The following is a 27,794-nucleotide window of genomic DNA, read 5'->3' on the forward strand; positions in this document are numbered from 1 at the left end:
ATACCAGAAATCGAAACGAGGCAGAACGTTTGTATCACGGGATGATTTTTAGTTCAGAAATTTAGATAAATGAACTGAGCAAAAAGTACAGAGCGCCATTTTCTTTCCGTGTGGGGAACGTTGGGGAAAACACGCACACATTATAAACACTGTTCCCGCACGCACTCACCTTACTTCCAACCATGAAACTTCAGAATAGTTCTAGAATTCTAAAAAAAACTGAAGAGCATGTCTACGAAGGTTTTATTTTATCTCTGTGTTTTTGCGCATTTGAAATGGATTAATACGAAATGTGGTGGTGTCAATTTAGAAGAGCACTAATAAAGAGAATAATACAAAAGACCGTTTTCGGTTTCCAAATGGACTTTAATATTCTTGATTGCTGCCCAAACGCATGCAGTCACAAGCCGTATCTCGGAAAGTGATGACATTTGCTTCCTCTTGGAAATCGGCAAGGATATTTCTACAAAAGGGAAAATATATTACGTGCTTCTCCCTCCCCCTGCGTCAATCTTGCTGCATATAAACCACAAAAATAGCTGAATCTTACATTAGTAAAGACCACATATAAAACATTACATAGCACAGGTAGAAAATGCAGATCGTACTTTTTTTTCCTCTCTACTTCCCAATTTAAGACCAGTAGCTTTGCTTGTGGGCAAAGTGCTATCGGTCTCAAGCCTGACGACCCGACTTGCACAATCAGACATAGAAAGTGCCATCCGTGTTCATACCTAGAAGAGCAGTAAAGCATTACAAACTTTTACGAAGAGTCGAGACAGTTAACAACACTACGAAATAGTGAAATGGGATGTCTTGGGGCATTTTTCCTCCTAAAATATTTTTGTATGATCGGATGCTGATCCAGATTTTTTGGCAAACAAATTCCTATCGCCTTTTTTTCCTTGTGAGCCAATAGTCTAGGATTGGTTCACGCCATAAAATGTCGCAAACAAACAATCTTTTAAATCTTATAATATCACCTTATAGTATCTAATGAAATGTGACTCATTTTTCAGAGTAAGTTGCACAGTCCTGTTCGGAAAATTAGCTCATCCTGGCAGTAGATGGTTGATGCTACTCTCCAGTCTCCACTGCAGAAGTAAAAAGACAAAGGTCACCTTAGATTACCCACCATGCACAGCAAGCTCTTCAAGATGGCTACCTCCAGTGCCCTTTATCTGCTTCCAGTCTTTCATAACTATTGTAAGTGAACAGAAATTACATGTCGCCTTTCCAAATGCTACTGTTGTGTTTTGACGGTGTGTCTGAAAGTCCTGCTTGATTTATATTGAAATTTGGTTTGATATCATTATGTCCAATCCGGATGTGTTACCAACTACTGCACAATCTTGCTTCCCTCTTCTGCGGCTATAGTTTTTAGGAGAAACAAAGGTGCCTTTAATTACTAGAACTGTAGGCTATGCAAATGGACAAATCTAATGTCCTTAAAACAGAATTTTAGCAAAAGAAGCACTTTAACACAAGGCCACTTGTGGATGTTTGAGAATGTGGAGACCCATGGTGTTTATGGAATGAGAGGGCACATCACTGGGCAAAAGAAATGAGTGAATCGAATATAGAAATGAGAACGTTAACTGGTGTAACCTTCCTACCATAGATTTCAATCTTAGCAAAATACTGTTAGCATTTTATCCTCCTGGAGAATAAACTGACACCTACTTGACTTCAGTACCATTTACTACTGTCTGTTAAGTACGAAGACCCCTATTCAGTTTGTGGTGTGATTTGAATTCATGTTACAACACTATCTGTCTTACTTATTCATGCTACAGGCTTTATGAAAAACAAGATAATGCCATGTGTGCCATAGTTGGTGCAAATTCCCCTTGTTCATTGGTAATGGAGACATTTTAACTGTATGTGCTTTGGTATATAGGGCTATTTTCGAACACTCTAGATTTTCCGGGGACTGTTTTCTACTTTTATTTCCCATGTCATGTCTTTTTTTCTTTGAGGGGGGAAATAGCAGTTTTTTGGAGTAACTAAACCTGTTGAGCGACCTTTGTTTTACAATAATGGATGTTTTACAACCATATGTTTGCTAGGCACTGTGGTCTAAATCACAAATTCCTTGTAGTGTCTTTGAACCCAATAGTGCCACCAAGATAGCTCAGTGGGTGGAATTTCTGCTTCATGGACCTGTATCTGAATTGCAGGTCACGTTTCTCAAGTGTGGCATACTAGTCTAGGTCTTTTGAGCTTGTGAAGTTGACTAAATTAGTAGTATTTGTTTAAGCGGATATAAAATCTATCGTAAGTGCCAAAAGATTACTCAGTTTGTGCCATAAAAGGCTGTCAGTATTAGTAGAACTTACATTTGCTTTTTGATGGTGTAGAACTAAAGGCTCCCATTCAGACAGCGTGCCTGATTTGGAAACATCATCTACCTAATTATTTACAAATTTGGAACTACCCCTATTGTTACGCTATAAGCCTAGACTTATCAGTGTTCTAACTTTGAGGTAAAACTTTGCTAATTTTGGCTTTTGCAGTTTCCACCTATTGTGGAATTTCACAGCAACATGTCAAAGTTGCCAAACACTTCACTGAACCTTGCCAAGTCAGAGTCGTTTTTTCTTCTATTTTCATTGTTTTACTTGTGCCTTGCACACAAAGTCAATTTTTCACCAAATCTCGGATCCTTAAGTATTCTCCCACTAGAGATCTGAGATCCACTCATCTACAATATTTAGTCATCCCTCAGTTTAAGAGGACTAGCACAGGAGGTATCAGGTTCTGGGTCACTGCTCCCCGGTCTGGAACTGTCTGCCTCTGGAATTTAGGACACCTCTAATATTGGAAAATTCAGACAAATACTGAAGACTTGGCTCTTTAAGCAAGCTTATTAATAAGTATCCTGAGCCGTGCTGAGCGAGTTAAATAGCGTCAAGAGACCGTCTGGTGAAAGTGGGCTCTATAAGCTACAGTAACATAACACATTGTGTACAGGCTTGCGAGTACCATGTGCCCAGTATTAGATTGGTTCCCGCTTATTGAATGAGACTACAGGATTGAAGCTGGTCTTTCTTGACTTCCAGATGTTTTTTTCTGCGAAAATAGGAGCAGCCAAGGTTCTGGAGCTGGACTTTGAAATGATGTACCACACCAAAGTTGTCTTGGTGAAAAACCCACCACCTGTTTCTGGACAACACCAGATCCGTTATTAGAGAATTTGCTTTTCTTGGATTCTTGTCCATACTGAAGAGAACCCGGTAAACAACATCATACAAGAAAGCATTGCCCATCTATATAGTATATTAGCTACTTTGCATGGCTTGTGTATATCAGGCTCTGTTGGCTTTCCTACATAAGAATCTGACATTACCTATACAACTGTGCTGACAGCACTGGGAGAAACGTGAGTGTTCAGCCCTGTGTACACCGCAAAAGTGTCCTTTCTCTTCGTAAAAAAAAGTAACTTTTCTTCCTGCCTGCTTTCTTTCAGAATCCTGTTGCTAGTTTCACTATAAAATTTAACTCATTTTCACTTTTTGGACAGAGTAGAGCTGACAAAAATCTTGACGGGGATTCCGTCGTGGGCCCGTTAGTGCTAGTGAGCAGTGTCATACAAGGTTTTAAAACAAATACCCTTTAATCTGTGACATCTGGTGAAGATCTTTTTCAAACTTTTGAGATTATTTTGGATTTAATAACTAGGTTACAAAATATGCAAATCATTTTATTCTCGAGTGGACATCAAGTAGCCTACCTAAAGCTGTTCCTTTTTTGGGCCCTGCTTACTAGGCTTTTAGTATCACTTACTGGTACTCCATTTTTCTGAAAGTCTGATTGAATTGAACCCATCATGCTAGCTAGGCCTGTATTCATAGAAAGAAACCTCTTGCCTTGCCTAATCTGACAGGTGTATTAGTAAATTATGTTATGTCTGAGTTTTTTCCAAAAACGCCCTTTTGAAATCTCCACAGTGTATTGTTGCAGCCATATGAGTAGCATAGGGATTTTCATTTTAATGACTTTCTAAATTGTACAACCCTCATCTGAAGAATTCCACGTGCAAAATTAGGTGATAGAACCCTCATTTTATCAAAAAACCAGAAGAAAAGCAGACAAAACCAAGATATAATATCCAATTGTCTGTTAAACCTAAGATACTCTAAACATGAACTAAAGCTACTCATGCTTCCTAAACAGCTCACATTTGTTTTATTGCAGAAAAGTGAAATAACTAACTGTCAATTCACCATCAGAAAAATTAATTTTCTTTATTGTCATTTCTGGAAACACTGATTTTAGGGTTCAATGTGGACTACGGATCGAAAAAGCAGAAATGGTAGCTAAAAAAAAGATTATAAGTAAAGCAAAAAGACAAAACTCTGCTGAGATTAAGATTTACGTCATGGGAATCTCAGAACTCTTTCCTCTAGTATGAAAGTCGTCTAGAGTTAAAAAGAGTGTTTTTTTTATAGAATTTGGGAAAGGATCTGGAATTGAATGTCTAAAGCTAAAGTCCGCATTTAAATGATTACTGTTAGTTAAGGAGAATGTTCAGTACATAAAATAATACCTTTTACACAATTTATCACCATTCTAGCTGACCTGTTCTCCTTGTGAACATTATAAATATATTTTACAGATATGACAATCTTGCTCAAGAGGTGACATAGTTTCATGTTTATGCATTAATACTATTGTAAACTGAAATCATGAGTATTATTCCGCTTGTTCATTTTAGTCCTCTCTATACAAAATCTAAAAGAGACATGTATTTAAAAGTTGTGGCAGTCCTTTATCTTTTTTTTTCTAATAGTAAAGCAAGCAGAAACAGAAGTGGGAGCGAGGCTCACGATACGACCACGAGAGAAAGAGATGAAAAATAATCAGGCCGGGGACAAGGGTCTTAAGTAGAATGGGGGTAACATGAGCTCCAAAAGAATGTCAAAAAGTGTAGCAGGACAGCATTCCAGCCAGAAGCTGGGATGTGGGAATGGAGGGAGATGATTAACCCTTTCGATGCTGATGACGAGCTCAGCTCGTCATCACCCAAAGGTGTTGTGTGCTGATGACGAGCTGAGCTCGTCATGGTGCCACTAAAATGGCATTTTCCAGCACAGGGGGGGGAAAACGCCCAGCAGCCATGTGGTTAAGCAAGATGATTGACTGGAGAATAAGAAGCAGGGTCACCATGAAAAATAATGCAGTAAGTGGAGGGATTACAACAGTAACGTAACGGGGAAAATAATGCAGAAGAACAAGTGAGGAAGCTGGGACGACTAACACCTTGAAAAAGACTTACAAGATGAGTTGATTCAGGTGAAATAGGCATTTGTTAAGTTGAATTTGTGAAGCTGACTGCATATTAATTTCCCGTTTCTATTAGGTTGGACTCATTAGGTAGAGGTAATCAGAGTAGAAATTGTCAGATTTGTATTGATAATTCATGAAACCTACCGACAAGAGCTCTTGCAAATTAGTGTATGTGACTGGAGGCATAGCTTGCATGGGTGCACTGGGATCTAAATGTGGGTCTCGAAAATGTCAGACCAACTCTCTAGTGTGTTGAGCAAGCGAGTCCAATTATCTCCAAGTACATTTGGTGAGGCATATTATATTTGGATCGACAGGAAAACTGTGAGCTCTCTCAGGGTTGTTTGCTAGGCTGGGTAGTTACTGATCCCTCCAACCATCCTTCCCTAAAAGCAGACCACCAGTGCTCAACCTATCGGGGTCTTTCCCTAAATCCAATATGGACAGTCCTGCCTTGAGCAGGTGAGATACCCAGTTCCTTCAGACCGAAGACCCTGTAGACTCATGAGCTTTGCGTGCAGAGTATCTGCAACGCCCCACAATCTGCTCAAATTGGGTTTGAGTTGAGCTGCTTCATACTTTGAGTTATAAAGTTAAAGAAACTAACAAGAAGTGTATTTTGAAATCTGGAACTAGTGATTTCGGTTTGTAAAGTGTTTCTGCAGAGACAGAGCTACATTTTCATTTTCTTACCAGCTTTCTCACTCACTCTCCAATTCATGATAAACTTCCTTTTTAAGCCCTTTACATACTCTTTGGTTTCTTTCCTAACTCATTTGAATAATCTTTTATCACATCAAACTATAACAATAAACTTTTGCTTCTCCTAATTTCTAAATGTTCTGTCTGCCAGTCATATAAAGGTATATTTTCCTTTTTTGAAAATTTGCATCAGGATGCAAGGCATATTGGACACAAATATATATACACGTGTCTCTTATCACCCCACTCACACTCATACTTTTTAACAGAGATCAGGAAAATGTGAATACTGAAATCTCCAAGGATAACTTGCTGGTGCAAAAGAAAACATAAAAATGATCATTATGATTCTTTAACTAGAATACACACGACACACTCAGTAATATAACTTTGACAGTTTGTTGGGTGAGGTTTCTAAGGAGGTAATCGCAGGGGAGCAAATGTGCTGCTGGTACTTTTGATTGACATTGGAATTTGACCATTCGCTGCATATACCGGAGGCCCCCGACAATGAAATGGGCAGTGATTGCGACGCCAAGCACACTATACCAGAGTACTTTCAGCAGGAGCACGTGCTAAGTAACAAGCAAACAGCACATACAAGCATATGCTAAATATTACTTAGTAGGCACACTTCATATGTCCTAACTGCTCCCCACAGGTTATGTCTTACCGAACACATGCATGTGCTGCACACGATCTTTCTCCCCAGGGCCACTTTCAAGACTTCCATATTGCCAAGAAGCCACCTGAACCCAAATTACAGGTACATGTTGGCAGAGTTAGCAGCAACACGTTGCAACCCATCTACTTGCGAGTACCTACAATTGTAAAGGCAAGGGAGTGATACCTTTGGACAGAGGAAAACTTAAGCTTCCCTTGTCACCTATCTAAGCTCTACTATTTCATTCCAGTACCAAGATGTTCCTCCATGCCTGAGCAACAGAGGAAAATATAGCAAGGCTTTGTAAAAACCCTGAAGCTAGCTCTTACTGCTTGAGACTGGTGTTCGTTTTTTGCGTCCAGAAACTTGTGTCGTATGGCTGGGAACTCAATATAGCCTGGGGTTTAATCGAAGACCCTTTGTTCCCATTCAGTTGGTGGACTCAATGGTCAAAACATCAATGTTAGCTTTGAAAATCCAAAAATGTACATTAATGTCCTGAAACAGAGTGCCCTTGGTTGCTACAATGAAAATGTTGCTCAATCAGTTGTGATCAACGTGAAAAAAAAGTGACATGTTTTTGAGCACAGAGATGTTTCTCTATAGACTGTAGAGCCATAGCGTTCTCTTGCTGATACCTTTACAAAAAGGATGTATAAGTTTCAGAACACTGACACAAACTATGGTGGACTCTTGAGAAGATCAGCAGAGAAGATGGTCCTTCGGGCTGGACAAGCATCAGCATGCTGTCTTCAGCACATAGGTTGGTGGCAGTACTGTTGATTGGGCATTACGTAACACTACTGTCAATTCCTTCTGCGCACCTTGTTACAAACTGTGGAAGTAAAGTAATATTGTATTGCTTCGTCGTCTTTGGAGAAGCATTGTCCGTGACTTAGCCATGAAACCTTGTTCTACAGAGTGTTTTCCACTTGGTCTGTGTACTATGAGGAATCAAGAGAACAGTTGGATGTCGAGGCTCTTTGTACCAAAGCGATGAGTTGTTTGACAAACGGATTCTTCAGTTCTTTTGAGAGAAACAACACCTGATTCTGCCCAGAGAGTCATGTAAGAATTGCAGTCCATGTCTGAGGAGTCCGCAGAGGTCCGGGCTACCAACGAATTAAAGCCAAGTCAATGTCGGCTTTGCATCAGTAGCCACTTTCTCCGTACACTTTTGCTCCTCGGGGAATGCACGATTTTTAGAGCACTTTTCAGGCAGTGAGATACAGCAGAGCATTTTGTAAAAATCACCCAACAATTTCAGCAGTTTGATCTTTCTATGTTGATCAAATAATGGATCCTATGTGGAGCTAGAGGAACACCTTAAGAACTCATTTTTTAGCAAGGCAAACAGTAGCCCAATATTGATATACCAAACTCTACATAATATACATCGAACTATTGTTTTGTTATCTTTCCACTCCGATTGCACATTCTGCATTTATGAATGTCCCAAGGCTACAAGGTGAGGCATTTATTTTGTCTCGTCCAAAGAATTCTAGGTTAATTAGTAGCTGTTCTAGCTCCCGATAGGACCCATTTTTTATCTTGCCTTACATGACTCAGGTCCCTACTTGGGTTAGTAGGTTTTCTTTCTTCAATGTGCCACTGTTTCTGTTTTTTTCGTAGCACCTTGGATGTTTGCACAAGATCTTGGTATCACCCTTAATATAAAATTGAATTTGGCCCTACAGATTTACATTTTCACCACTTTGATAGTTCTTTGAGGGGCGACTTAATAATTTAGGAGCCAGGGATGTCTTCTTCAGCATAGTACTTCACTAGGATTTCCTTAGCCTCTACTTCTTCAACAATACTGCATATCGCTTGCAAAGCGTTGGTGTCAGTTTGTTTGCCACATTAAATAAAGCGCTTCCCCGTGGTGGTGGACTTCAATAGGATACTCTGTTGTGTGAAGGCAGGTAGCTGTCGCCTAAGGTTGAAGATCTGTGCAGTCTAGCAGTGCAGAAGCGTGTAATGTCTTCTTTCTTGTTGCTATCACTTTTCTAATTTGATGAGCTTCATCACTATCTAAAATGATATCCGATATGCCTTTGTACCATATAAAGCTTTTTGCATGTGCAGCATCATGACAAGTGCAGGAGAAGCGAAACAATTGTGTACAAGTTCATGGTTGACGTTCTTGGCAATCGTCGGTGTGCTTATTGGTGATCACTTTTGTGGGGATCATATTTACTGCATATAGAAATTGTTGTGCTTCTTGCAATAGAATTGTATTTTTCGTGAGCGGCGTCCCCAATAATTGTACTACACCCGGATTAGGCAATAAAGTGCATCCTTTCCAGGCCAGTCATTGATGACTCTGGCGAAGGCCGCCACGTTATTCATTTAAAATGTTAGCATTGCAAAATATCACGTCTTCTAAAAACTGTTTAATCAGCAGAAATTAGATTCTTTTGTCTTTGAGGTTGCATTTGATCTCCCGATGCTCCTATCCTAGAGTCTCTCTTGGCTATCTTGGCAAATCACAGCATTCCATTGGGCATATTCAATTTTATCTACTGACAATTCTTTTGTCATCGGGGCAACCTTGCTCTGTTAGTAGAAAAAATAGGAATATTAGTGTCAATGAAATCTTTTGGCAGATCTGTACTTTTATCACCAACATCCCATTTGATCTTTCAATGCATGCACTCTTCCAGCCATAGACTATAGTTCCAAAAGGTCCTTCTGGTGCTGCAGATGCCCTTTGGTCATTTGTTGGACAGATATTTCTGTCTCTGAGATTGTTTGATCTTTTGGAAGACCAGTCATCCTTTCCCGGGGCCTCTCTTTCACCCCTTTGTGCACCAGTCTTTAGCCTTTGAGTATCTATTGGTAGTCCTTTTAATTCACTGACTGTTCTCTCCTGGACACTTTATTTAATCTCCTGGTCCAATCACAGGGTCTTTGCTTAATCTTTTAGTAAATAGATATTTTCCTACTGGAAATTACCTTTGCTCTATTTTCTTGATGTTGAATTGTATTTTTCTTAGACTCCAAGCCAACATTACAGGTCTGTTAATGCTACTCATCTGTGATTCTCACCTTTGCATACTTTGAAAACAGTCGCCATAGTATCTACAAAGGAACTGCAGTTCCAAGTGGTGTCACCCCTGAGTGTTCGGCAGAAGTTCATAGGCACCTTCGCGATTAAAAACCTGTCCCATCATACAATGCTACATGAATGCGGCCTCTTTTGTTCAGTTGATGCTGTCACCACCAGTCATTGAACAGATCTTGGGGATCTTGTGATGGAGGGGTGGGCAGTGGAAACTACAGATGGCGTGTGGAGAGAGTGACCCACATTCGAAGGGAGGTAAAACCTGCAGATCCCAGTTGAAAATGCTGTCATTTCTTTTCTGCACAACAGTTAGAACTTTGATCCCTTTTGTCATGCAAGGTATCCTCTGCTGTGTGTGCAAAGCATTTCTTCTATGTTGAGCATGACAATTCCAGAATGCACTTAAGTGAAAATAAGGGGTGGGGCTATTGTGCTGCTTCTTTGACCCCTCTTCCCACCTTACCCAGCGGTACAGTCACTGGGGGAGTGGTTGGCTACATGCTGCACATACACACTCTCGCACATAAATACAAAGAAAATTAAGAGTAAACAGAATTGCTTGTTGGCGCTGATAAATCTGTGCTGCGGGAGCTACAAGAGCAGAGAGTAACTATTGTCAACTTCTTGCCCAACAATGGAGGATTCCCACACAGATTGTGCAGCAGGTTGTACATAAAAATTAAGTTTGTGGCAGGCTACATCAGTTGCTACATTCCTTAAAAATAAAAAAACAAAATTGGGTTATCTGAAAAATAAACAATTTAACCCATAATTCTGTCAAATGCACATATCATTCTATATATCTTTACATACAATGCATATTCCAGGATTGTTTCCCTATCCTTTCTCATTGTGAATAAGGAGAAAGGATAACGAAGTGTGCTTGAATGGTATAACATGCTCATGGTAGTGGCGTGGGCGTGAATGTTTCCTGATTGTAGCCAACCAGGCTGAGCGCTTGCCACGTCACATCTCACTTCCACCTGCGATTGGGGTGGTTGAAATAACAGTCTTATACATTTCTTGGTGGCTGTGTGATATTCTTGAGAAGTAGCCCAAGAGATGCCCGTGGTGGAGAGGGTACACTGGCAGAGCAAAGGAGAGGGCGGGGAAGGGTGGCACTCTGTGGATGCTTTTGATTGCTGAGTTCTCTGGTGGGTCTTGTATTATTTCTAAATATTGGCGCTTTTGGATCAGCAGCATAGTGTGCTCTGTGCTCTCTGTAATTTTCACCCCCTGCTTCTCCTGAACTCTCACCAAGAGAAATTTAAGGGCAGGATGGGCTTGTGGAACTCTCCAAGGAGGACTGCGAGAGGCGGCGGGTGAGGGGAGCGATGCTGGAGTCTGCCAAGGAGGAGGTGGGGAAGAGTTTATACCATCCAGTGACCATGCTCGTCAGGTCCAGCTCTTCCAGGTGGATCTGTGCCATCCCCATGAAGTACTTGTGATCCATGCGCCCGTAATCTCCCCACACGATCACCTGTGGTCAAGGGACAAGGAATGATAAAGTTATTAGTTAGTCACTGCTCGTAGAGGATTATTCATCCTACCTTTGGCCAGTTACGTATTACTCATTGTAATAAAACATCCATGGTAAAGAATGATGAGAAATAATGTCAATTTAATGGACTTAAATTGGTAGCATCTGATGACACACTCCTGATATATCTACCATACATAAATAGTTCCCTACAAATATTTTGACACCTTCCTTGACCTGCTGACATACACTGTGCTCGAAATATACCACTACTAACGGTTGAATAGCAATTTAACTGATGCCTGCAATATTTGAGGAACGTGTGCCTAGACGTAGGACTTTACCATGGGTTAAAATGTTTGAAGGAAGATGTTTGTGAGTTCACCATTTTGGCAATCTGTATTTTTTAGATTGTTTTTGCGGTCTGTTTTTTCATCTGGTTCCTGATAGAATCCTTTCATAGATTTTCACACTTTCCCCACAACTCAAACCGAATATGTTGCAAAGGAGTCTGACACATCTTTAACCTCACTGGTGTAATATCCATCAATGGAGTCTCACTTACTGCTGACACTGAATTACCTCATCCATTGTGTTTAACTATTATGAAAAGTCACAGTGTCTGTATTTTTTATTCATTCACACCATCACTGGCCAAAAGCTTTCCCCCCAGAACAACAGGCCAAGTCTCAAGTGCTTGCAGCATAACAGCTGTCACTGGTCTCACACATGGCAACAAAGTCTTAGTATTTTCCAGATTTCAAGCACATTTGTTTTTGTAGATTTCAAGGGGCATCTGCAAATTGGTAAGGACATTTCATTGTTGCTTCACTAAGACCCACAAAAATCTTAATGATTTTAGGCATCTATATTTCGTACATTTCCTATAGGTGCTTTTTCTAGCTATGTCTGTTCCTTGCATATTCTTTTCACTGGATATATCTTCACTTCTAATTGTGTGATTTGCCTAATTATAGGTTTTGAATGGGAATCAAGAAATTGTATCTCTTTATCAGCGTTTGTTATTTACCCCAGTGACTTTAGCATCTTGTTCATCAACAACGTCTTCTATCTGTTGGCCCTAATTCTGCTCTGCTGCCGATTTAAAACACATATTATTTCAGTGCCCCCCTATTTGCCAGTTTTGGCAGTTGGTCTGGATCCAAATCAAGAAGATTTTTAGAGTTAATGTTTCTTTTTCATTAATTAATATATTTTTAGGCACTTTGTCACCTCAGTGGCCTCAGTCATCACCGAATTTTAAGATTTACTGTTAGCTGTTGCTCTTCATTTAATAACTTCAAACTGGCAACAACCTGATAAAGTTTCTTTTATGTCCTGGTGGAATGCTGTGTGTTTTCATCATAGATTAGACACTAATTATGTTTCTCCTATATTTCTGGTTATTTAAAGGGATGTCTTATGGCTCCCATTAACTACGTACGTATCCCTTTCTGCCTCCTCTGCTGATATCATTATTATTGCATAAGATGAAGTAAGAAGGCACCTTAATTTCACCTTATTGCCTTTTTTATATTATTAGAGGATCTTTATACCTTTATATTTATAACTTATTTAGTGCATTTTATTATTATGCCTACAGTTTATTTGTTATCATATTTTCTACTCTTAATATTATAAAGTAATTGTATATTGTTCCCCTCCCCCCTGATTTCCCTCCTTTTATCGTTTTATATTTTGTATTTTTCATCTGTACGCAGCATGATATTTATATCTTTCTTATATATTTGCTTTCCCTTTTTTTATTTGATTTTCTTGGAGTATACATCAGAGGTCCAGCAAGGTAACAGTTTTCATCCTTATTTCATCCAACAAACACAGTAATAGCTTTTAAGCAACAAACTGATTACATAGCATTCAATATAAGATCTGAAAAATGATACAAATCGACGCTCTAAAAGGGGGTCATATATCATACAACAGACACATGATGGACAATAGCAGCAGCAGGATCCTAGCGATCAATCTGTAAAACAAAATACAAAAAAATATCATGAGACATTAGAAATTATACAAAATAGCTCAAAGTTATACGAGATAACAGCAGCTACCAGGAGAGAGATAAAAAAAAAATTCAAATATATTTGGGTAGTTAATTGATATAAAGTGCTAGTGCTACACCTAAATACATGTATAAACTGGGAAAAAAGACCAGGTTATCGAAGAGTACTCATATAATTTGTATGTATTCTGTACCACAGGACACCAGAGAGCAAGTTTGCATACTTTACAAGCAAGTTTTTATGGTTCGCCCTGATTCAGCCATTAAGAGACTGAACTCCATATCTGGGCTCCCCATTTTTGCACCTTCCGACCATTAAACTCATCCAACTTAGTTTCTAAAACATAAATGGCTAAAAACCTAGATTTGCATTCATAAAAAGTGGGGGCTCCAGATTAAGCCATCTTGTAGCAACACACATATGTATTACTGCTATGGTAATAAATTAGAGATAGCCCTCCTTTTTTACCAGTTCGTTACCTGCCAAGTTCTCTACTACTCCTAGGAGTGCCAATAGGTGGTTGAATGTTATTTGGATTCCAATCACCTCATCCAAAAACTGTCATATCCAGATATAGGGGTCCTAGCTTTGGGCAGAAAAAAACATATGTACGATCTCCGCTCCACCTCCCCACAATGTGGACAGCAGTCATCCTGCCTCTTTCCCTATTTAAAAACCTTATCTGGCATATAATACAGCTCAAATACAGTTTTAAAATGCTGAATCTTAAGACTGGCCATTAAAAATACTCTACCGCTCATATCCAAAGATTCTTGCAAAACCGTTCCCTCCAATCCTAATCTCCTTTACCACCTCGCATTCTGCGTGTCTAGATTGTCCGGGAGATATTGCATCAACAATTCATATATAGCACCAATCCTAGCTCTTTTACCTATAACTTCGATGATAAGTATCCAACTCATTACTCCCATTGTCTTCTCACGTCTATTTAAAAAATCCTTAATCTCGAGATATTAAAAAAATGTTGCATGGGAATCCCAAATTTCTCCCGTAGCTCAGCAAACATCACAGTATCATTAGATAACAAATTGCCCAAACATCGAATACCTTTCTGCCCCCAAACCCTTACTATTGGATCATGAAATATTCCTGGGAGGCCCCCAGAATACAGCAGTGTATAGAAATTATGTTTAGGAAGTTTAATTTTCCCTCACTTGTCGCCATACTCTTACATTTTGTTTTTTGTAGTAGCTGGGTTCAAGATTTTTCAAAAAAAGTCCTTTGGCTTCCTCCCCCATCATGAGCTCATAGATTGAGGGAGACACTGCAGGACCAAACTCCTGCAAATTTCCTGTTGTTAAAATGTCCATATTTTGTAGCTTAATCGCCCAGTAGTACATGGGTATATTAGGCACCCCGCCGATATTTAGGCAGTGTCATATACGTGAAAGAAAATCATAGGGAAAGGAAATACAAAAATATATGTATATTTGTTTTCCGCATGATTTTCTTTTTTTATTGTTAAAAAGGATGTATTATATTCATTGTATTGCTGTTCTTTTTCTTGTTTGTTCTAAATAAAATCAGCCTTAAAAAACCAAATTGTATCTCCACCAGTCCCACCTACATTTGTTTGGTGATTTTCTAAATCTAAATTATGTATCTTATTGTCAGCACATCCACCGCATTCATTTTCTTATTCAGGTCTGTTTTAAGTTTGTCTCTTCACTATCCCTCACTGAGTTGCCAGGACCCAGGAGTAACAAATACATCATCTTTTGGAGATAGTTTTTCCACTTATCTAATCTGCACTCCTCTGAAACTGCTCTTTGTTCCTAATTTTTATTTGATTTTTAAAGTAAATATTTATGTCTTGAATTAATTCTCTTCATATATTTATTAGACTCATTAGAGCAAGAACCTCTCAATACATTTTCGAGCTTGCTGTCTATCATCAAGAGCCTCAACTACATGCATAACCAAACAAAAATAGCAGCATTCAACACAACAATAAATATGAATTATATACACAGCAAATGTTTAGAAACAAAAGTTTTACCCAGACTCAATTCATATACATCCCAATGACTGGAACATCTCTCCTGCTATGCTAACACTCCTAACTCCTCAAACTAGTCATGTGTGTTATTAAACATAACCATCTGATATCACTCTCCATAAGGTTGTTCATAGTCAACTTTCTGAGTCTTTCCTTATTTTCCATGTAGGTATCAGGGCCTGACTGACCATAGTGGGTACTGGACGTTTTCTCGGTGGGCTGGAAGGATGAGGGCCGGTTTTTGAGCCGTAGGGACTGGTTTTGCAGCAGCACTGCACCATTGGCCCCCCTATTAAAAAAGCAACAATAGTGGTGTTAAAGTGGCCGGTAGTAGTGCTAAAGAGGCCGGTAGTAGTGCTAAAGAGGAGGCACTGCTGCTCACCAGCACACTCCCCACTAGGGCCGGTGGTGCTGAATTGCCAGACCTGGTTTGTGTTCCCAGTCCGGGACTGGTAGGTGGCATAGGTCGGCTCTGCGTGATGTCATCATCTGCGCCATTGTGACATCTACGTAACCCGTATAGGCATGACCTTGTAGAGCAAACATCAGTTCTTTCTTTCTGCGCCAGCCAGATCAGATTTGTGGGGAGAGCTAGCCTCTGTCACTTTTTGTCAGGCTTATTTTGACATTTTGTCAACCTCTTTTTTTTTTGTTGAGGTTTTTCCTAACATGTCCATGAAGACTTCTGGGTTCAAGCCGTTCAGTGCCTGTCACCGTGCCATGTCAGCGATGAACCCTCACCTGGTTTGTCTCTGGTGCCTGGAGAGCGACCACAACTCAAAGGAATCCTCCGATTATGTGAAGGCTCTGAAAGCTTTGAGGGAGCTGTCCCTAAAGCTGCTTGCAGCCTGGTGCTCAACACTGTTGTTCTCCTCAGAGGTCCTGTTCATGGTTCTGGTCAAGAGAAAGGTCTAGGCACGTCTTCATCCTCCCACTCAGTCGTCGAGTTGGTCAAGTAAGAAGCACAAAAAACATAAAAAGTCAAAGTGTGGTTCAACTTCTCTTCATCCGTTGGCCGACACAACAGAGTTGTCTTGGGGTTCTAGGCCTCGTTACACTGAACCTGTTCATGGGTCGGCTCAGTGCTTCCCCGACTTCCTTGGATCTGGAGCGACCCCCACCCAGCTCAATGAATTTGATGATGTGATGTGCCTCATATTTGAGTGGTCAGTCCCTATACATGCGTCTTCAGGAGCTGGTGGCTCAGAGGGAGCTCCTTTGGGTTCCTCGCTGGTGACTCTGGCCCAAGCGCCGATGCCCCCCCTCCATGGATCCAGCCAATGTCAGTTGTGCCATTGCAAGCTTCCCTGATGCCGGCCCGAGACTCCCTAAGCCGCCAATCCCATTCTACTGCCAGACAAGGCAGAGCCGAATCGATGCAGACAGAGTCCTTAGGTCCTACATAAGTTCCTCAGCCTTATTCTGAAGGGCTAGCAATGGAGGGAGATTGGGAGGGGTCGCTGGACCCTTTACAAGACCAGCCTTATAAGCACATGGTCTGCTACATGGAATTAGGTGAGGCCATCTGAAAGGATACCTCTCCAGATTTTGGTCTGCTTTCTCCCCTTACCATGGCTATCGAGGAGGGAGAATAATAGGCTATGGTGGCGCGAAGAGCAGCTGAGGTCCTGGACCTTCAGCTCCCTTCTGTGACAGTTAAGGCTAGTATCTTGACAGAGGTCCTGCAGCCAGGTGTCTCCTGCTTGGAGCCCTTCAGTGATGCCTAAACAGATGTCCTTCAGGGCTCCAGTGAATAGGACAATCGCCCACTGCCATCACCTTGCAATGGGCAACACAAAGTTCCTCACCAACCACCCTACCCTCAACTGCTTGGTGGTCCAAGCCACTCCCTCTTATGGCGTGTTCCCTTCCGCGCCCTCGGTCAGGGAATCCAAGAGGCTGGACAGTGCAGCAATTTTTTTTTCTTTGCAAGCATTGCGGTCTGTGAACCCAGCATGCCTATTGGGCCGTTACTCCTACTCCCTGTGGGAAATGGTTATGCAAGTGCTACCACAGGTTCCTGTGGAAACCCAGGCCATCTGCTGCTAAGCAGTATAAGAGGGGAGAGATGCAGCAAAGTTCACCATTTGTTGTGGTCTCGACATGACTGACTCGCTGAGTAGAGTGATTTCGTCAATGGTGGCTGTTCAACACCATGCCTAATTGAGGACTTCTGACTTTTCTGACCTTTGATGGTACATTAAGGACTTATGGGCTATGGCCAAGTCCTTGGGCCTCTCAGTAGCCAAACATCCACTCGTCTGCCTTTTGCCCCTTTTGTGGCGATAGAAGGGGGATTCAGCCATGCTAGCCGTTTCTCAGCCACAAGTCCACGCAAGTTCAGAAACCTCTGCGTTGCCATGGGCACGGCTCATTCTGATCCTGTATCATCTACCACCTCCAGACTGCGGCGAACTTCCTGCATTCGCTGAGATTCACTATCAACGTGCAGAAGTCACACCTGACTCCTCCCAGAAGCCCCCTTTCATCAGAGCGGGTCTGTACACCGTGCAGTTTCAAGCCTATTCTCCCGAAAGACGAGCCCTGGATATTCAGGCTATGATATCGATGTTTCAGCTTCTATCCTGGAATTCAGTGAGAATGACTGAGGCTGCTGTGCCTCGTTGCCTCCTGCATTCTGCTAGTGATACATGCCAGATGACATATATGGACTTTGCAGAGGGACTTAAAGTTTCTGTGGGTGCAGCTCCTGGGAAATCTCCCAGACATGGTAGAGATCTTGAAGGGAACTGCAGGACCTTCAGTGGTGGCTAACCAACTGTGATTTGGTCAGAGGCAGACCCCTCTCCCTTCCCCAATCAGACCACACAGTAGTGACAGATGCATCACTTCTGGGATGGGGCTGCCATCTGGGAGCGGTGGAGATCAGAGGACTATGGTCTCTGGCAGAATCCGAACTCCACATCAACGTGCTGGAACTCCCAGTGATTGACTTGTCATTAAAAACCTTTCTTACTTCAATTTCAAAGGGAAAACTGGTTCAAGTATTCACAGATACCACCACCGCCATGTGGTACTATAATGAACATGGCGGGGTGGGGTCATGGACCCTTTTTCAAGAAGCTGTGTATCTCTGGATATGGCTTGAACAGTAGAGCATATCCCTAATGGTTCAACATCTGGCAGGTTCTCTGAATGCTAGGGAGGACAAACTCCGTCATCAATGCCTAGCTGATCATGAATGGCATTTCCATGCATAGGTGACGCAAGGTCTCTTTTAGCAGTGGGGGGAGAATTGGGTTAGATTTGCTCGTTTCTGGGGGCGTGGCCAAGGTGCCGACCAAAATGACTGCGCAGTGTTGAAGCTCTGCCGGGTGATCCCAGCCCAGTGGCGATATCCCACACATATGCATCAGTGATTCCATACTGCAGCCAGGTGTCTCCTGCTTGGAGCCCTTCAACAAGGTCTAAACAGATGTCCTTCAGGGCTCCTGTGAATAGGACAATCGCCCGCTGCCATCACCTAGCAATGGGCTACCCAATGTTCCTCACCAACCACCCTATCCTCAACTGCTTGGTGATACAAGTCGCTCCCTCTCACGATGCTGTACCCCATACATAAGCAACATCCACAACAATATGAAGCTGGAAGTTGGTACACTGTGCTGAGCAGTCTGCATTAGTAGAGTGAAGCTGCATGCTCAAATGTTACAAAATGAGGTGGAGAATTAAGATTGCTTTGTAAGTGGTAAAATTAAAAGACATACACAACAAAATATTAGTAGATTCTTCTGACATGGGCTCACTATTCTAATGGTATATTTAAAAGTCTATGTGCAGAGACGTCTTAATTTTGTGAACAAAAAAAGGCTGTAAATCCATCTACATGCTATTTGACTGCACATTTTTAAAACACAAGGGCGATTAGTCAGTCAGTCAGTCAAATTTACTTTATTCAGTTAATTAAAACCATAAAAGCATACTATAATATACACAATAACATTATTTACAAGAATATTATAAAATCGCATTCATCACAAAATACGATATGCGATTAGTCAATAGCACTGTGTGTTTATGAAAATTCTACTGTAGCCAAACAGCCAAAACTTCCTAAACCTAAAATCTATAAAAGGACAACTTTACGTCTATGGAATGCCTTTTGCATGGATGAACAGACCATCATAGCAATGGCAAACAATGAAAACCCATGAAAGCCAAGGCATGAAAGGTGAAGGCCCAGATCCCACTTTCTATCTGTCTTCCCTATAGCACATTTTGAAGAACTGATTACGCAAGCCCTTCCAGATAGTTAAAGCTGCCTACAGCAGACCTTAAAAGTAGTTCTGACATCATTCATACATGGGTATTCAATTAGTAACTAAACCCCTTTAATGCTATAGGACTGCAGACTTTGGCTCTGGGCAAAAAAGTTTTACCCTTAGGCCTATTTGTGTTAGTTTGCTGACAGGGTTCTCCTAAGCCCCCCAACCTTTTCCTTCCTTTTAGGAGAGTTTACCTTATTAGAAAGGAGTTCTTGTGCCCCTTCACCTATTTTAAGCTCCATCTTCCACCTCGGCCTCACCCAAACCAAATCTCCTAGGAAACTGTACCATGTCAGTGAGGTTTCTTTTCTTCCCTAGCACCTGCCCTCCATCTTGATAGGATTAATTTCTTCTCCTGACCATGTTGCTTCCAGCCTAGCCCTTGTCATGCTTATTGTCCACCAGACCCGCATCATTTCCTCTTTCTGTATTTCACAGATCACCTACTGCCAGAACTAGATCTGTAAAAGAATAAGGGCTGGTACCCAAACTTTTGCTAAGAAGCCCGTGGCAGGTGCTTTTGAATGTTGACATGCCAAATACTAAAGCTGCATAGTCTTGAAACCAACTCAAGGCTCTTTAGTGTACCACCAGACAGGGCTGGACTGGTAAGAGAAACCAGCCCTGGCAATTCGACTGAACAGCAGGGGGGCAAAACCAGCCCTCAGTGACAAAACCGCCCCCCACAGCCAGAACACCATTCCCCACCCCTCAGGCCCACCGGGGAAACGCCCGGTGCCCACTATGTCCAGTCCGGCCCTGCCACCAGACACTACCTGTTTCTTTATCTCACTCCTGAAGGGTTCTACTTTCACCCTTTGTCAAATATTTTCCATCTTCTACGGCCTTCTTTTTCCGCGTAAGATTTTCTGGTTCAAAGTCTGATGAGGAAAAATAAGTGCTGGTCTCCTAAAATGAGTGCCAGACAGTCCTACCACACCCATCAGCTTAAATCCAGTCGTGCCTGTTGCTCCCAATCCCCAACTTAATGGAAATTGTGATGACGTGGATTCAAGCAGATAGTGGTATCTGTTTTGTCCCCTTCCTCCCCCTCCCTCTGATGTATTTCAGAAACATTGCTTTTTTATCCCATGTTTGACTATGCTTTTGTTACAAATGTAACTTGTAACCTGTAACTCATGATCCTCATGTAAAGCGCTCTGATACCTCCGGGTATGCCAGCGCTATATTAAAACTCATTAAATAAATAAATTAAATAAATACATTTCATCCAGCATGACACCATTGGATCGATCCTCATGTGGCGAACACATCGATCCCCTCTTCTTGCGGCTTGATATCCCCATCACTGATTTCCTGGCTCTCGAAGGATCATGGGGAGGAGCGAGTTTCTGCTGACACAGTAGGCCTTCCCCACATGGCGCTATTGAGAGGTGGACCCGACCGGAGACTGGTGCCCGACTGCGGCAGACTACTGCCGCGGTGGTGAGTGCGCCGGGCACTGTTGCTCTTTTGCGCTCAACCCCGCAAAGATCCTAAGCAGAAAAGTTTTATGAGAAGGCTCCAGAGGGCAGCTCCAACATCACGGATGGTAGCCAGGGTGCAGACCACGTTGATGACCCCTCTGCTCAATTCTCTTCGCTACTGCAGGAGATGAGGGCAGGTTTTAGGGCACTAGAATGGCGATTTAACACCTTGGACAAGCATCTCGAGAGCCTGAGGGCTAAAATTCAAGTTCACGACAGGCACCTGGATGTGGCAGAAGAGCGCATATCGGACATTGAGGATGGCACTGCGCAGTCCCTCAAACCATTAGTGCACATGGAGCGCATTCTCAAAGATGTGGCGATTAAGAACGAAGACCTTGAAGCCCGCAGCAGGCACAACAATATCTGCATTTTAGGGGTGCCGGAGACCACAGCCACCAGCTGTCTTGACCTCTTTGTTGAAACCTTGCTCGATGACATGTTCGGGAGGAAGTCCTTTATCCCAGGGTTTGTGGTGGAGCGTGCTCACTGCACTCTGGGCCCCCGGCCCAATCCAGGCTGTCCCCCAAGACCTATCATCGCACGTATCATGAACTTCAGGGACCGTCATACTGCCCTGCGCCTTGCCAGAGAACGTGGTGACACCACATGGCAGGGCTCTAAAATAGCGCTCTATCCAGACTTTACACTCATGGTGCAAGAGTACAGTCAGAAATATAATGGGGTTAAAGGTACCCTCAGGAACTTGGGTCTGAACTGTGGCATGTTTTACCCTGCTAGATTACTAGTCGATGTCAATGGCCGGGCCCGTATTTTCTAACAACCCTACTGAGGTATAGGAATTCTGCCAAGCACACAAGCAAAACAACAACTGGGCGATCTCGTATGTGAACAGGTCCTCTCCTCCATGCAGTGGCTCCAACGCAAACATGGACCTTTTTTCGAGTGCAGGCACTGGCTGATTTATCCATACTGTACATTGTTCCTTTATTAACGCAACTAACTTGGGATAATAACACTTATAAATACGAAATGTTTCAGGTGGCTGGTCGACTGGCGTGGCGTTGCCACCCCTCATGGTGTACACCGTTGGTCTGTTTCTTGCGATATGGATATACCGATACAGGGATTTCTCATTCCAGCTCAAAGTTGTGGCAGGAAACTCACCTGCCCAAATCAGACTGGGGCTCTCACAGATATTTTTCCAACTTCAGCAATTATTCCTGTGGCACAGCAATTCTTATTCATAAAAGGGTGCCCTTCAGTCTTCGCTCCACCATTGGGGACAGCAAGGGTAGGTACACAGTTGTCACAGCGTCAATAATGGGTCACAGCGTCACCCTGGTGTGTGTTTATGCCCCAAACACTAATTCTCCAGAATGTTTTAATTCCTTACATGCCCAACTTGTAAAGTTAGACTCTGTCCTGTTGCTGGTGGGAGGTGTCTTCAACTTGCTCCTCAACCCCGCCTTAGACAGCACAGCTAAATCCCCTGGCACTAAACAGCATGCTCGCCGAGCACTCCTCGATCTTTGTCAACAATTATCACTCTTTGACATATGGTGCAGGCGCAACCCTTCCACCACTGACTACACAGATTATGCCGGCCAACACAACACTTGGACCAGGATAGATTATTGGCTCATTTCCCCTGGTATATCCTGCTGGTACCAATTAATCGATACCCTTTCGAGATCATTTTCCGACCACTCACCAGTTAAGCTACTCCTTAGTTTGCCCAGACCAGATGGATACGAGCGCCAATGGCGGTTCCCTAGTGGAGCACTGAATGGCAACCTCTTTCACTCTGAGGTGCACAAAGCCATCGAAGAATACTTTGCCCTCAATACCGGCTCGGTTGACTCCAGGACAGTTCTATGGGAAGGGTTTAAACCATATATTAGGGGCGTCTGTATTGCCAAACATACCGGAGTGCTAAAGGATCTACGAGCGACACTCTCTCGTCTGAAACGAGACCTGAGAGACGTTGATAGCGCTGCAATAAGCAGCTTCAACCCTGAGGCTGCTGCGCGAATACAGAGAGGCTGCAGATCGTGAGATACATTTTTTAGGTAAATTTCACACTGAACACCGTTATTGCAAAGGTGAGTGGCAGGGCCGGGTAGTAGCGCAGATGCTTCGTCCCCATACAGCGAAGCCTACATCACTGAGTTGAGGTCCTCCACTGACCAGAAACTCACAAACACATCGGAGATTTGTGATGAATTTCTCTACTATTACACCTCTCTGTACACTTCTAGAGTAGGGCGCGATCCCACTGCACAGGAAACATGCCCATCTGAGATTGCATTGGCCTATCTAGAGTAAAATTTGCAGGAATTCTTGGCTGAACCGATCTTAGAGGATGAGGTCATTAGTGCCATCGAGGCTACTCGGCCCCTGGTCTGGATGGATTTACAGGGGACTTTTATAAGGTGTATAAGGACCTACTGGCACCTCAACTGATTGAGGTATATGCGGAGGCCCTTGAGAGGCAAATCCTGCCCCCTACCCTTCGCAAGGCTGGCATTATACTCCTTTCCAAACCTGGTAGGGACCCGTCGCTATGCGGGTCATACAGACCCCTGTCCTTATTAAATTTAGACCAACAAATCCTGGCCAAGATTCTCGCCATGCGCTTGTCCCTCCTGATGGAATTCATTTTTTCCCCGGCCCAATCTGGCTTTGTTCCTTATCGATCCACTTCCTTGAATCTTAGGACGCTCTTTCCGATACTACACAGGATTAACCTTGAGGTCCCAGAAGCCGCCATTTTGTTGGACACTGAAAAGGCGTTCGACTACCTTCTTTGTGTCTATCATGCGCCGCATGAGGATGCCTACGGGATTTATTGCCACCGCTGAATTATTGTATACCCACCCCTCAGAGAGGCTTTGCATGAATGGCACACTTTCCTGCCCCTTCTCTCTATCTAGTGGCACTCGACAAGGCTGCCCCCTGTCTCCGTTATTGTTTATTCTCGCTAAGGACCCCTTAATCCGACATTTCCAGGAGAAACACTTACAGAGGGGCCTCCAATTCAACACTGTTCCTCTGTTGGTTTCACTCTATGCGTACAACACCATTCGTTATGTCAGGGAGCCTCACGTTAACATGGAACCCCTTATAAGGAAAAAAAATCAGATTTGGACAACATTCTGGCCTAGGCATCACTGGCACAAGTCAGTTATATTTCCTTTAACCTCAAGCACACTGCAGTGGGAGTGTGAATTCCCCCTTGAATGGTGCACTGACTCTGTTAAGTATTTAGGCATTTATATCCATTTAGTCTAGGGCTGGGCGCAGTGGGTGTAGCGGGGCTACGTGAAGTGCCCTTGAGATGGAATTAATCTCTGCACACTCCGCGTAGCTCTGCTACGGTATGTAACTGTTAGCACGCAACTTTTAGCACGAAGTACTGTTACCACGCATCTATTACCACACATCTATTACCACGCAGGACCCATTACCACGGATACCTTTACAACGCATTTGTCTACAACGCAGGTACTATTACAACGCATACCATTGCAACGTAAGTTTAGGTAAGTTTATAGGTAAGTTTATCTTTTTTAAATAACATTTATTAGGGGTATTGGGTTTGGGTTTGGGTTTTGGGGTACAGGGGTATTTTTAGGTTTCAGGGCTGGGTTTGGGTTTTGGGGTACAGGGGTATTTTTAGGTTTCAGGGCTGGGTTTGTGTTTTGGGGTACAGGGGTATTTTTAGGTTTCAGGGTTGAGTTTGGGTTTTGGGGTACAGGGGTATTTTTAGGTTTCAGGGATGAGTTTGGGTTTTGGTGTACAGGGGTATTTTTAGGTTTCAGGGTTGGGTTTGGGTTTTGGGGTACAGGGGTATTTTTAGGTTTCAGGGCTGGGTTTGGGTTTTGGGGTACAGGGGTGTATTTAGGTTTCAGGGTTGGGTTTGGGTTTTGGGGTACAGGGGTATTTTTAGGTTTCAGGGTTGGGTTTGGGTTTTGGGGTACAGGGGTATTTTTAGGTTTTAGGGTTGGGTTTGGGTTTTGGGGTACAGGGGTATTTTTAGGTTTCAGGGCTGGTTTTGGGTTTTGGGGTACAGGGGTGTATTTAGGTTTCAGGGTTGGGTTTGGGTTTTGGGGTACAGGGCTATTTTTTACATATATATTTGAAAAATAATTAAAAAATAATAATATTATTAATTAAAATATTTAATAATAAAATAAATATTAATTAATTAAAATATTTAAATTATTAATAATTACATTATTTTAAAATATTATATACTTACCTATACTTACGTTGTAATGGTATGCGTTGTAATAGTACCTGCGTTGTAGTGTAATGCGTTGTAAAGGTATCCGTGGTAATGGGTCCTGCGTTGTAAAAAGTGTGTGGTAATGGTATGCGTGCTAAAAGTATGCGTGGTATCAACATATATCCCTCTGCTACGCACCACCCACCTACCACCCGCGCTATTAAAAGCTTACAAACATCTATTTAAAAAGACCCACAAAACTCCTTACTTTATCTTCTGCCGCTTTCTTCATGAAAACTGCGCTTGCGTGGGCGCCCGCGCATGTGCATTCCTGGCGAGAAATGAGCATGCGTGGATGCCCACGCTTGCGCAGTTTTCATGAAGAAGTCGCGAGATCGGAAGAGGGCAGCCCGGGGACGCCGCAAGATAAGGTAAGGAATATTGTTGGTCTTGAAATAGATGTTTTTAAACTTTTAATAGCGCGGGTGGGAGGCCAACTCTGCTCCGCCACGAGTGTGCGGAGATTTGCCGGCTCCGCCTACTTAGCGGAACGCAGAACAGGCAAAATTCTGCGTATTCCTTGGGCAGAACGGAGTTGTCCGCCCACCCTTAATTTAGACACAAATCATATCCTCTGCCTGAACTATGGACAAGCAATCAACGCTCTCGAGGCTCAGGTGGTGAGAGGGTGGCGATTACCGCTTTCAATTGCTGGTAGAGTAGCACTAATCAGGATGATTGTGCTCCCCAAATTTTTATATCTCCTCAATAATATCCCCATACCCCTACCGAACAGTTTATTTTTAACACTACGCTCGCATCTTATCAGATTACTCTGGGGAGGCGGACAGCCCTGCAAGCGTTAGCAAGTGCTGACCCTTCCATGTGAAAGAGGGGGATTTGGAATGCCCAACTTCCAACTATGACACTTAGTGGCACAATACAGCAACGCCTTTGCTTGGTTCCACCCGGACGCTAGGATCCCATATTTCTGCCCGAGGCAGATTTCATACTGTCCAGAAACCTGTCTGCAGTATTACCCAGGGGCGTACCGAGAGACCCCAACGACATACAGACGGCCTCTACCACCAGTGGGGCTTGGGAGAAACTGAGGCGGGTTTACAGGCACTTCTACACTATACTCATCGGCCTTATCCATCCCCAATTCACTCTGGCTGCCGATCACGGAGGAGAGACTGGTGCAGCGTACCTTGGCCAAATTTGACATCACTAAAGCTGGAGACCTGTTCCTGATGCACATGTCTTCTCGGTAACAGAGGAGTAACGTTTCTGCAATGCCACCTTCATGGATCGCTTCGTTATGGGGCGAATCCGCTCAGCGCTGCAGGCCTCTCTGCCTTGTTTTCCCATTGAACCAGATTCATTCACCCCTCTCTACATGGTCATCGAGAGTCAGAGAGCGATACACCTTGTATCTATGCTATAAAAGGCAAGCTCCCATATCATTGCGGTCGCCAACGACAAGATCTGCAAACACTGGAAAGACAACTTAGGACGCCCCATCATGGAGGACCAATGGGTCAAGTGCTGTACAGTAACGAAAGAAGTCTCTTTAAATATCCAGCATAATCTGCTCCATTTTAAATGTCAGCGTAGAATGTACGTCACCCCGGCAAGATCCCACAGGCTTGACCCGTCCAGATCGCACAAGTGTCGTAAATGCAGTGCTCCATATGCTGACTTTGCCCATCTCACATGGACATGTCCCAAGATACAGTCTTACTGGGAGGCTGTACAAAAGGCAGTAGGAGGCATGATTGAACTGACCCTCACCCCCACTCCTGAGATTGCATTATTAGGCTATGTGGTAAACTTCCCCAAGGGAATACGGAGGTTTGGCGCCATTAGTTGGCTGCTGGCCAAAAGGGAAATCGCACTACATTGGGGCTGCAAAACAGTTCCCACACTAAAAAGTTGGCTGAACAGTCTAGCATTCTGCAACACTAACAGTGAAGTTTATTCTACCACATTGCCTCTCTCCTCTCGTCTCAAAGACATCTGGGGGCCGATTAGGGCTTATACAGCGGCTGAACACCGAGCAACTGGCTCTCATCACGAACAGGGCATAGTCCCGACCGGAGTGGGATGAGTGGCTTGTGCACCACAATCACCTGTTTACAAATGTATTTCTGCAAACTAACATAGCTAATATTCTTGCTTATATGCATATGTTTGTAATTGCCTTTTTCTGAGTGGATGACTAGCTCTTAATGGGATACGTTGGAACAAAGAAAGGTTGTGCGGGGCAGAAGAAAACCATCTTGCCATGAGCTGTCCTCTACATCAAAATTTGCTATGCTCTGGCCAAAAAGCAGCCTCCTGAAATCTTAAGGGCTCATTCCACCAGAGCTAAGGCTGCTACCAGGGCTTTGCAACGTGGTGTTCTAGCCCTCAATGTTTGCCAGACAGCAACGTGGGCATCCCTGCAGACGTTTACCAAGCACTACTGCCTGGACAGTCATGTCCACAGGGATGACCATTTTGGCTGCTCTGACCTGTAGAACTTCCTGGTGTAAACTTGTCCGCAGTCCCTCCTCTAGGGATGGTATTGCTTGGGTATCT

The 27,794-nt window shown here is 43.0% G+C and overlaps 1 protein-coding gene across 1 annotated transcript in view; it reads right to left on the reverse strand.

The window, feature by feature from the left end:
- Positions 1 to 354: 354 nt before the first annotated feature.
- Positions 355 to 27,794, reverse strand: part of LOC147666697 (regulating synaptic membrane exocytosis protein 3-like) — a 139,574-nt gene continuing 112,134 nt past the window's right edge. The window contains exon 5 of the mRNA XM_086948958.1: positions 355 to 11,202. Coding sequence (XP_086805084.1) covers positions 10,990 to 11,202 — 213 coding nt within the window. The 3' untranslated portion in view covers positions 355 to 10,989. The remainder of the gene's footprint in view (positions 11,203 to 27,794) is intronic.

The sequence above is a fragment of the Lissotriton vulgaris genome, unplaced genomic scaffold (genome assembly GCF_964263255.1).
Source record: "Lissotriton vulgaris unplaced genomic scaffold, aLisVul1.2 SCAFFOLD_3140, whole genome shotgun sequence".
Taxonomy (NCBI): domain Eukaryota; kingdom Metazoa; phylum Chordata; class Amphibia; order Caudata; family Salamandridae; genus Lissotriton; species Lissotriton vulgaris.